The following is a 15,761-nucleotide window of genomic DNA, read 5'->3' as shown; positions in this document are numbered from 1 at the left end:
CATTATGTGGAAATATTGAAGCAACATCTCAAGACATCAGCCAGGAAGTTAAAGCTTGGCCGCAAATGGGTCTTCAAATGGACAACGACTCTAAGTATACCACCAAATTAGTAACTAAGTGGCTTCAGGACAACAAAGTCAGTGTTTTGCAGCGGCCATCACAAAGCCCTAATCCAATCCTGTAGAAAATGTGTAGGCAGAGCTAAAAAGGCCTGTGGAGCAAGGTGGACAACAAACATGACACAGTTCCACCAGTTCTGTCAGGAAGAATGGGCTGAAAAACCAGTAAGCTATTGTAAGAAGCTTGTGGAAGGAAACCCAAAACATTTGACCCAAGTCATACAGTTTAAAGGCAATGCTACCAAATACTAAGAAAATGTGTGTAAACTTCTGACTTTGACGAAAGAAAAATCTCTCTCTCATTATTCTGCCATGTAGCAAATAGAAATATTTTTGTAATCTTAGCTGACCTAAAACAGAACAATTTAGTCTGATTTAAGGACAGACAGCGAGAAAAAAATGGCTATGTGTCTATTTATAGAGTGTATGTAAACTTCTGGTTTCAACAGTAAAAAAAAAAAAAAATTCACTCAGGTAACAGGACACGTAAAAAGGAAGACAGTACACAATAGTACTTCCGTGGTACCTGCCACATGTCAGTAAAGTGGACATGCAACATCTTGCTGCTGCAGAGGGAGCAGTACCAGGAGAATCGTGGGCTCAACTGAAAGCATTTTTCTCTTGAATCATGGATATTTAGGGGCATGTAGAGCAAACAGGTAGCTAAGAGGGTTTCAGGCACCAACCATGAATCTGAGCAGGACATGAGTCCAGTCAGGTACCCTTGAGGAGCCGATCCCAGCCGACTCAGGGTGAAGGCAGGGGACACCCTGGACAGGTCGCCAGACTATCACAGGGTTACACTTAGAGACAGACAACCAAGCACACTCACATTCACACCTACGGACAATTTAGAATCACCAATTAACCTCAACATGTTTTTGGACTGTGGGAGGAAGCCGGAGAACCTGGAGAGAACCCAAGCGGAGATCATGCAAACTCCATGCAGAAAGATTGCAGGCGTCCAAATTGGGATTCAAACCAGGGATCTGAGAGATGGTGCTAACCACTCAACCACCTTGCAGCCCTCTAAACAAACAAGTGACACCTAAAACTAAACTTGTTGAGCCTAAATGCTAACAAAAAAATCAAAGTTTTCAGTGGTCAGATCAGTTGGTTTTAAAGGTGTTTCTGTCACGAACTTAACTGGTGGTAAAGAAATTTTAACATTAATGTGGAGCTTGTAGATCTCCAAAGTGAGGTTCTGTCCTAACCTTTGATTCAAATTTCATGAGAATCAATCCAAACTGCATTGTGATCTTCACCATTGACCAGACAGCTAACCACTGTTTAATATTTCCATCATTACAGCCACACTACTTGATCTGCTAAAAACAAACGGAAACAATTACACTGTCAGTTTCCTATCATGTGAAATTGGTGATATATTAATGAAAAATATAAATGACATATTACTGCCCCACAGGGAGATGAATAATAAATATCAGTTCAGAGAAACAAGAGTTGGTTTCGGGGTCACCTGGAAAGAAGTATATACTTCACACTCCACACCTTTTTTTGTTCTTCTGACAGCAAATCATTAATTTCTTTAACTAGCCAGTCAACTACTAACTTGGGGTGCTTCATGCTTCCTGATTGGCAGCATCTGTTTGCTGAAAACCCAACCCTAATGTGTAGTACATAAAGCAACACAACGAAGCATAAAATCTCTGCAGGGCAGCACAAGTTGACTTTTATTTCCATTTAAAATGTTTGATTATTTTAAGTTTAGAGCTGGAGTCGAAAATAGGCTGACTGTGTTAAGTTACTTTGATCAAGATCTGAAAACAACTTCCCACCTCATTATCACAAATTTCACTAATAAACAGAACACACAATCGGTCAGTTCCCTTTTATTGGTGGTAGCGTTTAACTTTCATTTAAATGAGCAGGTTCATATAAAAGCATATAACTTAAACAAAAGAAGTGCCATGTTGTAGTACAATTAATCACAGGTTGAAGGTGGTAAAAACGAAGGGTTCACAACAAATAATAAAACATTGAATTAAGTACAGTTCACACAATGCACTTAACACCTCACATGAAGCTTTCCTGGCAGATTACATAGTGAGTTTTACTTTAAATGCCTGATCTTAAAATAACAGGGTCCTAAATTACAAAACGTGGAGCAGATGAGTCCAGCTCATTTAATTATCTCATATTTATGCCTTCAAATAACACTACCAATAATCACATCATGAAAAGGGATTGTATTAATGATATTATTTAAAGGTGCATGCCAACCTGAAAGTGCTGATTGATACATTTTTCTTGAAATTTTATCATAATTATCAGATGGGATGTAAAGTATTTCACATGAAACAGAATTAAAAGCAAACTACTGTGTTAAGGAAGGATCTGCTATGTACACAATAACTTTTTGACATGGAATGCTGTGCTGATATGAGTTCAGTTGACAATGAGTAGTACGCAGTAGTTCGGATAGATAAACACAGACGCCTACTGGAAAATGCTTCCACAGGCCTGTGGAGAGAGGGTATTGAATCCTGGAAGACTGAATTCATGCAGCCCTGGTGGCAGACCATTAAATCCTTGAACATTCAAATCATTGAGCATTGGCTCATCTTCCAAGAAGTCAGGCAAGAGGTTGGGGTTGTTGAGATCTATCAGTAAATCCTGCTCTTGGGGTCCAACACAGCTATTCAGCATTGGATCCGGGTGGTAAGGTTCCAGAGGTAAGTTCAGAGGATGAGGATCTCCATTTTGTTCTAAAAGCAGAAAAAGCAACAACAGAGAGATGCTATCACAACTGTGTTATGAATTTATGGTAGTGCTTTAACTGGAGAAATGACAGTAACAAAAACATGATGTGCTTCTTCAGTCTTTTCAGTTCTTTTAATAGCTCAGTTAAAACTGCACTAAAGCTGAAGTACTTCCTTTTCAGTTCTGAAAAGAAAACTTTGACATTTTGGGAAATTAGTCTGTATCAATTGCTCTATGGCAGAGAATTAGATGAGAACATTAAATTCTACTTCCTTGTTACCTTTTGCAAATGAGACCACACTTAGCAGCCGTTCAGCTGAACTTACCATGAAGAGTGGAAACACGGGCAAACAGCTAGGCTAACTCTGTGAAATGATCAAATAAAATCTGCCAAAATGTACCTTAAAAGCTCAATAATTAATATGTTTACAACTAACTCAGTCATTACTCACGACCAACCCATAAATCTCCATGAAACAGCAAACTGTTGCTTTTACAGTTCGGTTTTTGTATGCATTTAACAAATGAATTACAATTAATTATTGAGTTTTAGAGGACAGATCATTTCCCAAATTTGATTTCCAGTGGACCACAATGTAGTCACAGTAGTATTAAATACTGATACTACAACAATTAATCCCACTAATAGCAATAAAAATAATAACAATAATAATATTAATATTAACTAAATTTTCTTTGATTTCCATTAATGATCATTGGTGCTTTGTTTTCATTTACAGTTTTCTAAATCAGTTCTGCAGACACACCATGCAGTGTCAAAGCGTAAAGGCCTCAGAAAGAGCAATCAAAATCCTGTAAAAAATAAACATGTGTTAGTAACCCAAACACTTCCACACTTATTTGATTTTAGGTTTAGTACAGCAGCCTGCGGTACGCGTGCAAGCAGCAGAAGCAGCCAACATTCCCATCAGACTTAAGTTCACTGATAATGTAGTTGTCTCCTGACATCTACTGTATTTAGCATGTTCCCACTGACTTCATGCACCACAAAGGCCCAAAGAGAGAGACGGTGGCAGAGCTTTTTGATGAAGGGAGAGCAATTTGTTTCACGATTTTTTAACTGGATTGGACAGCAAGGAGAGCCATGACTCACCAGCTGCCTCTCCACACAGGCCATTGACTGGCTCCAGGCCTTCACCCTGTGCCATGTCAGAGGACATGGGTGACATAGCCTCCAGTGTGTTCCTACATGACCAATGACAAACAGCCATTACAACCAGTTGCTCATGACATAAAAAAGGGTGTGGGTATACTACTTCTTTGATGAAGTGTATTTTAAGGTTGTTGAATTTAAAGGGCAGACTTTGTTTTAATTCACACAAGCCAGACACTGTAAACCAGCCTAAATGAACATGAGAAACATACTTACTCCTTTGAAACAAACACCAGCTTGGTTTTGATGTACTTTATGTAAGGACTGTCATCTGAAAGAGAAGAAGGCTATATTATGTAGTCACACAATCTATACAATGAAATTGTATTAATAACACGGAAAAGGAAAAACACAATGTAAATAACATTACCAGAGAAGCTGAGTTGTGTTTGAGGGAAGATTTCTTTTCTATAAAATATTTTGGTGGCAAGAAAAATGTATGTACAATATCATATGGTGTCTTTACCTCCTGTCTTATCAGTGTAATATTTTCCAAAAGCCTGGTCTTTCGGGGTGTCGGGATACAGGTAGAGCAGAGGATTTTCAGGGACATTATCAGCTTCTAAGAGCTGAAAGTTCCGGATGATTTCATGGAAGGGGATCTGGGAGAGGTCCTCTTTGGTGAAGGGCTGGACTGTCTTCACATCAGGCACCCCTAAAACAGGCAGTGGCAGAGGCACAGAAAAAGTGAGTCAGACTCATTTGACAGGAAGCTTGTTTGTATTTCTGTCTCCCTTGCAACAATTTTAGACTAAAATAAATCATTAGAAAATCTCACCAGTTAGGATTGTCTCCACCCAGGAGAAGGTGATTCCTCCGATGACACTTTCACTGAAGCGCAACAAGAAGGTGCCTCTCTTTTTTTTCTTCAGCAGGGATTTCTCTTTGCCTTTGGTCACAAAGCCCATGATGAGGCTGAAGCACAGATATAAAGTTTTACTCAAACAAGAAACTTCTCCCATTTTAAGGGAATTAAAGGCATGAGCTAAACTAAGGCCTGTGTTTTATGCATTAGTAACACATCGGTGTTAGCACTTTGAAATGGCGGGACTTTTTTTTTTCAAAACTGATGAAGCTAAAACTTATTGACAACTTCTGAGATCATGATCAAAGAAAGGAATAATTATATTTTACAACAGGAGAGTTGATGTAAGTCAGATTTTGAATTAGAACATGCAAAATTACTATGAACTAGCATTTTAACAATTTAATTTACGTAATGCGTAGTTATCTATACGTACTATATACATAAAATTAAATAATGTACAGTAAAAAGAAACCATGTCAAATTTAGTTTGAGATAAAGTGACTCAGTGATAACATGCCAAAGGAGACCATTTTGTCGCTTGAATATTAGAAATCACTGCCTGATTACTTGCATGCTTCAATAAGCTGAAAATCCAGCTGGACCCTACTCTGTATAAAACCTGGATTTGTTTCATACCCTTCCTTCCACAGGTCTGCCAAGTATGTTTTCACCATCATCAAAATGCCATCAAACCACACCCAGAAAGTCTCAGGAGCATTTTCCTATATCAGAATAGGTCAAAAAAAAAAAGACATAAGTACACACCTCCTGTATTCATTATCAATAAACAAACAAGACCAAGAATCTACAGCCACACTTAGCACCTCAGCAAAGGCTGCAATGATTACTGTAAAAAAAAAAAAAAATCAAAATGTAAGATGGCTAAAAGATGAGCAGTACAGATGTTTTTGATGTGAGATATTTTGTGACCAGTGTTTAGGATTAAGGTTAATCCCTCGAGCCATGCTGAAAACATGCTCTAGGGTCCAGTCAGCGTGCTTACCTTGCTAAATTTTGACCACGCTACTTTGCAGGTGTCATAGTTGGATTGCCTCCCTGGCAGAAAAAAAAAAAAAAAGTTGCATTATAAAAGTCCCACTCAATGACACTATCTGTGATAAAAAAAAATAATAATTAAGTGCTCAGAAACCATGAAGAACACTTAATTATGCTGTGCAAATGCTGTAATATTCTGGGAAATCAATATGAACTGAAGCAAGTCCTGCTGGCTAAGTCTTTGTAATTCAAATATTGTATATAAATTAAACAGCTGTGTGAGAAGTCAGGGTCCAGTCACACATTTTAGCATTTAGTTTTACATTAATGTGTTTTCCTTCACGTCTCGTTTTTGCTCTAAGAAATTTAAAAAATAGTGAATTAAGAAATCTTCAGTAAAGGAGAAGATTGCAGAAGAATACCAGTATATTACATTCCCCACTGCTTAGAGATGGGCACAACATCTACTGTCTATCAGCCTTACTCTCATAAGAAACTGGATAAATTAAACAGCAAACGCCCACCGAGTGTTGCAGAAATTATTTGGATTAATCAGTGACAGATGTATAGGCCAAACCTGCAGTACAGTTCAAAGTTTGTTACCATGTTTGCAGTGATTCGCAGTGCCGTTATCTTTAACCTCCTAAGACCCAAGCTCTTGTTTGATATGCATTTTTTATTTCTCTTTGCTATTTGGGCTTATTGGAACCTGATTAGTATAAAAAACTAAATATCATCATAGATGGTAGTGTAAGTGTCCACACACATGGCCATAAGGCCCCAGTTAAGCAGAATTAACTACTGTGGTAATATAACCCAAAATGTGATGTCCACGCATGTGGATGGAAGGTCTTAAGAGGTTAAATGGAATCGCAAGACGCATTTTGTAACTTGCTAGACCAAGGTCATTCTTGATATCATCTTTGACTCATACGAATGAATTCAGCCTCATTATAAACCAAAAAGCTAAGCAGACAAGCAGCTAGAGCAGAACATGTTAAAAGGGTTTACCAAAGAGCCTGTGTGCAATCATTTCCAGCTGAGCAGCATTCAGACCGAGTTTGGTGGCAAACAGAAACTGCCAGCTCAACATCTCTCCAAACTGTGGCCAAGGGGCTGCAGGACAGCTGGCAAAAAATATGACATCCTGGAAAAACAAAATATATATTAACAAAAACATACAACAACAAAAAATAGAAAACACCTTTCTGATGGCTTGTAACTTGTATTACATGACAAGACGACTGCAAAAATTCTCTGTAGCATGTGTGTTATGTGATGTCTTACCTTGGGATCCTGACTGAGCATGTTGAACCAGAGGATAGACGCCCAGGCGCTCTGCTGCTGGCTGGAGTTGGAAATGATGACCACAGGGAGGGAGCAGGTCTGAAAAACATATTAGGGATTAATATTTATATCGAACCGATTACATTGTCTATAAAGTCAGCCATGCAGTATGAAATGAGGTTGTAGAGACTCACCTGCAACTCAACTGACAATCCTTTCAGGTCAAATACAGTGTTGAAGTAGATGAGGTGCAGCTCCTCTGTAACACTCAAGGAAATCTGAGAACATCAAACACGCATCATCATTCAAATGTTAAACATCTTGTTGAATTCTAAAGATAATCCATGAGCTGGGATGGCATCTTCACGGTTGCCAAAGCCAACTCACATCACTGACTCCTTTGCCGCCACCTCCAGACTTTTGTTCTTTCAGAGTCTGCAGAGAAATAGTAGAATCCAGAATTACTCATAAAATACTCTTAATATAATAATAAAACCATAATATTATCAACTGACAATAGAGGATGATTATTAATATTTTAAACGGTTGATTTATTTTATATGTGTACTTGACAATATAAACAGTAAAATATACAACAGGATTTATCCTTCGAGTTAGATGTCCAAATTGTATGAAAGGTTTTATTTCTCATCGTTTCTGCCACTAACGATTTTTTTCTTTTAAAGTCATTATCACTCACCAGATGTCTGAAGTCTGCCACCATGCCTCCACTCTGGCTCTCAGCCATGTTCAGGTTCTTGCTTTTGGTACCCAAGACGTTAAAACGGCGATAACTGCAAACACATTATTATCAGTTAAAAACAAATTCACATCAGATGTAAGTTTCAACACAGCTCTTCTGGAAATATTGCCGAAAATATAGAAACGAATGTTATTTTAAAAAAGTACTCACCCTTTGATCTGTGGAGGCTCCCTAATTTCAAGGGTGAGAAAAACAAAGCAGTGATCACAGGGGGGAAATAAAACGTCATCCGCTATTGTTTGAAGTGAAGGTCTAAAGGCTATGTTGCAAAGGAAAAAGGTCTAAATGACAATTCTTACCTGTCCATGGACACGTCCACTTTCATGGAGTGGTTCAGCTCAGGAAACTTGACAAGGAGTCTGAAAATATTAAAGAAGGTGCAAGATATTCAAACTTTGGCAAGAAGCTGTAAAATGCGAAAAGAAAAAAAAAAAAACAGGAAACCAGCAACTCTCAAGGTTACAGCAGGAAACCAAACTGAGAGATTAATGTTACATTTGGGGAAAGGAGAAGAGAGGGCTTTTCAGAGGTGCATTAAACTGTCATCATTCTCCTTTTTATTCTTGTATCATCTCAGAATTGCGGCAATGTCCATGTGGTGAACAACAGTCAACTTGGACAAGCAGACTGCAGTTCACCACATTAATTTTGCTTGATTAGGCTAGTTTAGCTTTATTACAATTGCACTCTTTCAAATATCTTAGTTGCTTTTTGCCAGTGATCTCACCTTCACTATTGTCAGAATTACCACTGAATATTTTACTATAAAATTTAACATTGATTAACCCATTGTAATCAGTGCCATCCATCCATCCATCCATCCATCCATTTTCTCCCGCTTATCCGGAGTCCGGTCGCGGAGGCAGCAGTCTTAGCAAAGCCGCCCAGACTTCCCGATCCGCACACACCTCCCCCAGCTCTTCCGGGGGGACCCCTAGGCGTTCCCAGGCCAGCTGGGAGACAGAGTCCCTCCAGCGTGTCCTGGGTCTTCCCCGAGGTCTCCTCCCGGTGGGACGCGCCTGGAACACCTCCCCAGGGAGGCGTCCAGGAGGCATCCGGAAAAGATGCCTGAGCCACCTCAACTGGCTCCTTTTTTTTGTAATCAGTGCATCGGTCAGAATTTACCTCCCAAAAGTCCCCACAGAACACATTAAGATTATGTGACAAGCAACTGCGACACTGACCTGGTTTTGACAGAGAATTGAACGTTTGTTCGGAGAACCAAGGGTCCTTTGCCCTGCGGCATGGATGGCTGAGTCTCAACCACAAAGGCACTTTGGGGAACAATGAAACAATATGTCAGTAAATTATGCAAAAAAATCATGAAAGAGTGAAAGAGCATTACCAACTATGTCCTAAAAGAGAGACCTCTTGAGCAATTCTTTGAGAAGAGCATCTGTTCTCTTCTGCAGTGCAGGTCTTTGGGCCTTCACAGGATCATCTGCATAGGACACTTTTCCTACCAGCTCTTCCAGCTTACTAAGAAACTCACGGACCTGGAACAGACCCTCTGCCACAGAGGTGAACCTGCAAAACATGAGGAAAAGAGCAGATGTACATATGTTCACACGGGTCACTGAAAATGGAAAAAGGGGTTGTGAAAACACCATCAACAGAACTTGTGATAATAGAATCAGGGAAGTCTCAAATTTCAGCTGTAACAGTTTCACAATTTCACTCCTGACTTAATGGTTCTATCAAATTAAAATAATGACTGCAGGTTTATCTACAGTCTAGCAATTAATTTACAGACCAATTTGTGAACACCAAGTATGAAAGCTGATGTGGGGCAAGTGGAGATGAACATACCACTTCTCAAGCTGATCTAGGCAAACATTGTCTGGCGCCCCAATGCAGGCTTTCTGCTGCCTCCTCTGCCACTCAACCAGCTCCTTCTTCACCAACAGGTTGATGAGATCCTCAGTCCAATCCAGGATCTTATTTAGGTTTGACAGTATGCTCTAAGAAGTGATTACATGAGACAAAAAATATTAATTAATTAATACATACATACATACATACATACATACATACATACATACATACATACATACATAAAAATGGTGAAAAAAAACAGAAGTGACAAAGGTGGGTATTTAATAGTATTAATGACTCCATACCTTTCTACATTCATTGAGTCTGTTGACAAGGAGCTGAAGAACTTTAATTTGTTCTTTCTTCAAGGCCTCGTCAACCACAGCTGCACCACAGTTTTCAAAGTTAGAAGACAGTTTTCATATAAACCAGACCACAAGAAACAAGAACATGCAGCTATGATTCAGACCACTTAACTGCTCATTATTAAAGAACATTCAAATAAAACCAGAACTTTTAAATCTGCTTACCTTCCATCTTGTGGGTTTGGAATTTAAAGTCAAACTCATCTTGCTGCTCTTCCAGACATACTATGGAATGTTCCATACACTGTGGGCAAAAAAGTACAGAGAAACAAAATGAATGACTGAACTGTGTTGTGTTTTATCTACAAAGACCAGCATGATAACACATAGCAATATAATCTGCACCTGTACTTCATTCCTGAGGCCGGCCATTTTACGTTCAAGGTCCTGCTGACTGTCCGTCTCCATGGCTTCCTGCGCTACTTGCAAATGCTTGACCTGAGACAAAGCAAAACAGAAGGCGGAGCAGATATAAAGGTATCTTTCTTCTTCCAGATGTGATAGGGGGTGATATTGTTACTCACAGAGTGAAACTGTCAGTTAAAAGAGTATATCTGCTTGAAGGAAAATCTTCACTTTTTAGCCCACACATTGAGTCATGTAGTTTATATTCAGTGCATGTGGCTCTTTCTGAATGACGGCAAATGAATACAGACAAAATTGTGTAATATTCCCAAGTGACACAAAAAAAAACTTTTTCAATATTTATAAATTAAGTAGAGCATAGACAGGCAGAATTTTTTTAAAAACAAAAAAAGACCAAAAAAACAATATTAATAGAGTATTTGCCTGGAAATATACTAGATGTCAAAGTCTTTCCATGTGTACAAGATGTTAATGCATCTTCTTCATCGATGTGTGTATTTTTCTCTTGTGCATGCTGTTTTCATTAAAAAACTGTATGAGCAGCAGACTGACTCCTATTTAATGCATAGGGCATGTCAAATAAACTGCTCAAAAAAATCAAGAGAACACTTAATCATCACAGTATAACATCAATTCAACTAAACTTCTGGGATAATGATCTGTTTAGTAAGGAAGTGTAAGGGATTGCGAGTCCTCCCCTCAGCAGGTTAATCATTTTGTTTTCCACTGTCCAATCACTGAAATACGGTGTACAATTTATTGAGAACAAAATGATGTAAGAATGAAGTGTTGCCTTTCATTTTTTGAGCAGTGTAGATAATGAGGTGTGACTCCAACCTGTTCAGCCAGGTCAGCACTACCAAGGATTTCCTTCTCTTTTTCCAAAAACCAAAGGATTGTCGTTGCCAAAGAACATGGTTCATCCAGATACCGCTGTCGGGAAGAGAGGTCACATGAAAAAATAATTACAGACTCAACCAACCTAACAAGGGCAAAAATAGTTGTAATGTTTGCAAACTGCTCTATAAATATAGTTAATATCTTGATTTGTTTATAATACAAGCCACCATACAGACGTGTGTACAGGAAATTTACAATCTTTTCCTTGACTTATGCAAATTGCAAGTAGCAATGAAATGCAAATCATTGTAAAGAGAGCTGGTCAGGACTATTATGGTCCTAGTATTTATAGTGGAAGTTTTCAATTTAAAACAAAAATGTCACTCAGTTTTTTTGTTTGTTTAGCAAACCTGAAAGTTCTGTTTGTAGCGTCGAATGTTGTGCTGCAGTAAGAATGACTCCTCCTGGACAAAGCGGCTGTGTTGGATATCCAGATTCTCCAGCAGAACCTGGAATAGCACTACAGCAAAGTCATAGTCCCGTGCTGCTCGTTGCCTGAGGTGCAAAAACAAGATACAGGCAGCATACTTTATAAACAAGCTAATGCTCAGTAACTATTGAATGATGTGGCTTGAAAGGTGTCAGACACAGTGCTGCTGCCTTACCACTCCTGCTTTTCTATCCAGGCTGACAGGTAGTGCCGGACATCCATAGGCAGACCATCCCTGTCATAGAGCTCATGTAGCTGCTGTATGTACACAGGAGGAAGCTGCCTCAGTCGGTCCCATTGTGCCATGCTGGGTTCAATCAGACAAACAGCCAGCACTCATATTACACTCATGATACTGACATCCACTTAACAGCAGTTTATATGTATGTACACAGAGTGCTAAACTATCATCCACAAATCACTGCACTCAAAAAGAATGCCATTAAAATTCAATGTGGCGTTTTCATACAAGTCTGTAATCGACAGCCGAGGAAACAAAGTGCGAACTTGTGACTGCTAACTCTGTACATACTGCACAGCAGGTAATGGCTGCAAGTTTTTATACGCTACTGAGTTCGATCAGGCGCTAAAACACTCAAACAATGCATCTGGTTTGTCCAAAGTAATTGCGATGTCCACGTCAAATCAACAATCAAATAAAATAAATAAAAGTTTATTTACAGGTAGGCTAGCTGTTGGAACATTTGTCAACACCACGGACATGGCTAGACCCATCAGTAATAACGCATTTACTCACCTTATATTAAGTTGTCAGTTCGAATCCACTTTAAAAATATATTGTAAGCTAACAGCTCAATAGAGACAGGCGCATAGCTAGCTCGCCTCTCTCACGTTACGAAGAAGCAACGACTGCTGCCAATTGTTGGTAAAACAAAACAAGCGACCAGCGAAGGCGTGTTTATGTTATTTCCTTTTTGCCCCACTGTTTCTTTGGATATCTATTTATCCCTCCTAAGTGGGTCTCGACGGCTAACTGCAGGCGCCATTTTGGCTCTACAGCCACTGCCGTCCAAGCAGTTAAAGAGTCGAAATGTCGACACAGGTCATACAGTTTCTTCAAGACTTCAGCGCTAACAGCCGATTGGACGATCTGTGCTCAAGTCCGCACAGTCTATTAGTTAATGTTTCTGTCAATCAATGCAGAGTGGGCGTGGAGAGCAAAATAGAAACTTACGGCGAAGCTGCTGTGAAAATTTCCAAGAAATGACGTTGTGAAAGTGACAAACCCATAAACCAAAAGGGAGCATGTGACTCACTGGTAGCCGCAGAACCAGCCAGCGGATCTCCGATAATATGATAATCTTCTTTGCAGGTACGAAGAGAAGCCGTGCATCTAATTAAGTGTTGCACTTAGGTACGATTTTGAGTTACTTGTACTTCATGTGAACATCTCCACGTCTGCTTTGCTAATTTAAATCACTTAAAATTAAAATGAGATATAGTACTTTACCTTAGGAAAATTCTGAATGCGTGACTTTTATAAATAAAGAATTAGAGTATTTCTTCCAACACTGCTTCTCAAAATAACAAAAGATACTTTAAAAATTCTGTATTTTCCCAAAAAACCCATTATCTCTTTAATCACAGCAATTCGTAGTTGCAAGAAATTATACACAGAAACGTAATTACGCACATTACATTACGTTTTTACAAATAAATCTCCATATTTTCTGAATACTGGTCCTTTAAAATTACATGTTAGGGCGATATTAAGTTTAGATGCCTACAATGGAATGAAATGTTCCCAAGCAGGAAGTCTTTGCTGCATCTCTCTCTTTCTCAGTTTCCTATTATCTTTCTACTGTAACTATCTAATAGTTGTAATGGCATCTAATGTCAAAATAATAATAAAAGCAAAAAACAAAGAACATTAATTTTAGATGATGGTTTAGGTCCTGCTAAAAAAAAAAAAGAGAGAGAGAGAGAGCGAGAGATATTTTACTGAGACAAAAGAAACAAGTTTTCTTATATAGTTACAATTAATTTAGAACAATAGTATATTGTAGCAAATTATTTATAAGTGTAGCCTTTATTTTAAGTATCCCGTTTTGGAAAGTATCAGTTGCAAGTCTGCATGCACTGACTTAGCCTAACATATAATTAAATGTTAAAATACTTTTTTTTTTTCTGGAGATGTGCAGACGTTACTAAATTAAATGTAAAATTAGGCTGAGCATTGTGAAAATCTTAATATACAAAATAATTATGTGGTAGTGCAAAAGTGGACATTTCCTTTAGAAACGTAATGCGAGAAAAACATGAAGAAGCACATGATCAAGTGACAAAAATCTGTAATTTGATAAATAATTTGTAAGTATTTGTTATAATAGTAATTTGCTACTTTTGCAATATTTTGTGTCAATTTGTGTAAACAGTTGGTTGTCTCCTGGGAGCACATAGACTAGGATAAAACAGTGGTCTGGTTGTATTATCTTTTCCACCCTTTGACCCTTTGTGGATGTTGTTAACATTAATTTTGTTCATTTCCTCAGTTTCCACTTTCACCAGTAGATGTCATACTTGACACAATGCAGAATTGACGATTCCAGTTTGGATTTTGGTAAAATGAAAATGAACCAAGCAGTGTATCCTTTAATGTGCTCCTATGATTCCACAACAATAATCTTGGTTACTATCTTCCCAGCACATTTAGAGAGCGAATGTGATGTCTGATATTGTATATTTTATTGGCAGCTACTAACTGTTCATTCGTCAAGCTGACAAATTTACTGAGAAATTGCAAGTTATAGACTTGAATTGAGAAATACAGATTTATCAATTTGGTAAACATTTGCAGAGCACAAAGTACACAGGACAGCACAGCTCACATGCTATTAATCCGTAAATGGCCCAACTCTGTTTGTTGTGATCACCCAGACTTTTGACAAACTTCTTGCTAATGCTCTGTAAGGTCATCTGTCCATATCAGATTATTTTGTTCAGGTTGTACAAGTGTGAATTAGATGAGAAAAAGTGTCACTCTTGACAGTTCACTGGTCTGTCACAGTGCCAGCACACAGAGAGACAAAGAAATTAGTTCACATAACTTGCATGTCTTGGCTTGCATGCAATACACTGAGGAGTAGAAACTACATCTAAAGGGAGAATGTGCGAATTCAACAGCTGTCTCAGCCAGCTGGGTTTAAATAGGCCTCAGATAGAGATTCAAACAGGCAAAGACGATGTGATGGCTTTGTTATCACCATAACAGTGTGTCAGCGTGCAGAATACCAAGAGCCTTAAACTAAAGCAGATGAATACAACTCAGCCATCCTTCGCATTTCCTACTGGGAGATGAAAAGGTCTTTGGTGAAAAAGGACTCTCTAGGCCTACAGCATATTCTTTATTTGAGTCATAATGCTATTCAATAGTAAAACAGTAAAAGATAAAATGTTAGAAGTTACATATGAATATGCAAAACTTACACTGGACTTATCATGAATATCAAGTATCCTAACTTGTAATCTGCTCTCTTTCTCCATAGATGCCACAACATCCTACAAAAAAGTGAAGCCAACACAGAGGTGCCTTAAACCTGCATTCTTTCCAACAGCCAGCAGGAGGTGACACCTCTGGCTGCAAGAAGAAGTCAGATTGTATTGAGGTCTCTGAGAAAATGACCCTACTTCTCACCTGATCTCTAGCCTCACTATCAGTTTCCTAATGACTCTGTGGTCTCAGTTGCTAATTTTACATCTTTGTCAATACAGCATGATGTTCATTTTGTAAATTATGGTCCCATTTGGATTAAAATAGACAATAAACCAGGCAGGGATACCTTGTGACTGACAGGTCACTCCTGGATTAGTACATGTAGCATGTCACATCCACCGCACACTACATCCAGTTTCATATGAGTAAGATGGCGACTTGTAAATGCCAAACTTGGGCTTCAAAACAGTCATCTGTAGACCATTGGAAGGTCACTACATCCACCTGTATACAGTCTAAAGTGGCTTTCACACAGGATGCAGTAAGTACTGAACTTGCC

At 38.6% G+C, this 15,761-nt stretch overlaps 1 protein-coding gene across 2 annotated transcripts; it reads right to left on the bottom strand.

The window, feature by feature from the left end:
• Nucleotides 1-1,955: 1,955 nt before the first annotated feature.
• stat2 (signal transducer and activator of transcription 2) lies at nucleotides 1,956-12,668 on the bottom strand. 2 transcript variants are annotated; one of them, XM_008296110.1, is made up of 24 exons: nucleotides 12,506-12,664; nucleotides 11,924-12,055; nucleotides 11,669-11,813; nucleotides 11,256-11,351; nucleotides 10,398-10,490; nucleotides 10,218-10,296; nucleotides 9,993-10,072; nucleotides 9,682-9,833; nucleotides 9,241-9,399; nucleotides 9,057-9,146; nucleotides 8,172-8,231; nucleotides 8,023-8,043; nucleotides 7,810-7,903; nucleotides 7,497-7,544; nucleotides 7,304-7,387; nucleotides 7,110-7,208; nucleotides 6,834-6,969; nucleotides 5,830-5,882; nucleotides 5,463-5,548; nucleotides 4,797-4,933; nucleotides 4,485-4,673; nucleotides 4,235-4,289; nucleotides 3,959-4,050; nucleotides 1,956-2,849 (listed from the first exon to the last, which is right to left on the bottom strand). In XM_008296110.1, the coding sequence occupies exons 2-24, from the start codon at nucleotides 12,052-12,054 to the stop codon at nucleotides 2,581-2,583; spliced, it is 2,448 nt and encodes an 815-aa protein (XP_008294332.1). In that variant the 5' UTR covers nucleotide 12,055; nucleotides 12,506-12,664; the 3' UTR covers nucleotides 1,956-2,580. The 2 variants fall into 2 exon arrangements, with proteins under 2 accessions (XP_008294332.1, XP_008294334.1); XM_008296112.1 differs by lacking the exon at nucleotides 3,959-4,050 and having other exon boundaries at nucleotides 2,742-2,849; nucleotides 12,506-12,668.
• Nucleotides 12,669-15,761: the final 3,093 nt, after the last annotated feature.

Source organism: Stegastes partitus, unplaced genomic scaffold (genome assembly GCF_000690725.1).
Source record: "Stegastes partitus isolate 25-593 unplaced genomic scaffold, Stegastes_partitus-1.0.2 Scaffold1100, whole genome shotgun sequence".
Lineage (NCBI taxonomy): Eukaryota > Metazoa > Chordata > Actinopteri > Pomacentridae > Stegastes > Stegastes partitus.
This window is presented reverse-complemented; position numbering and strand designations above follow the sequence as displayed.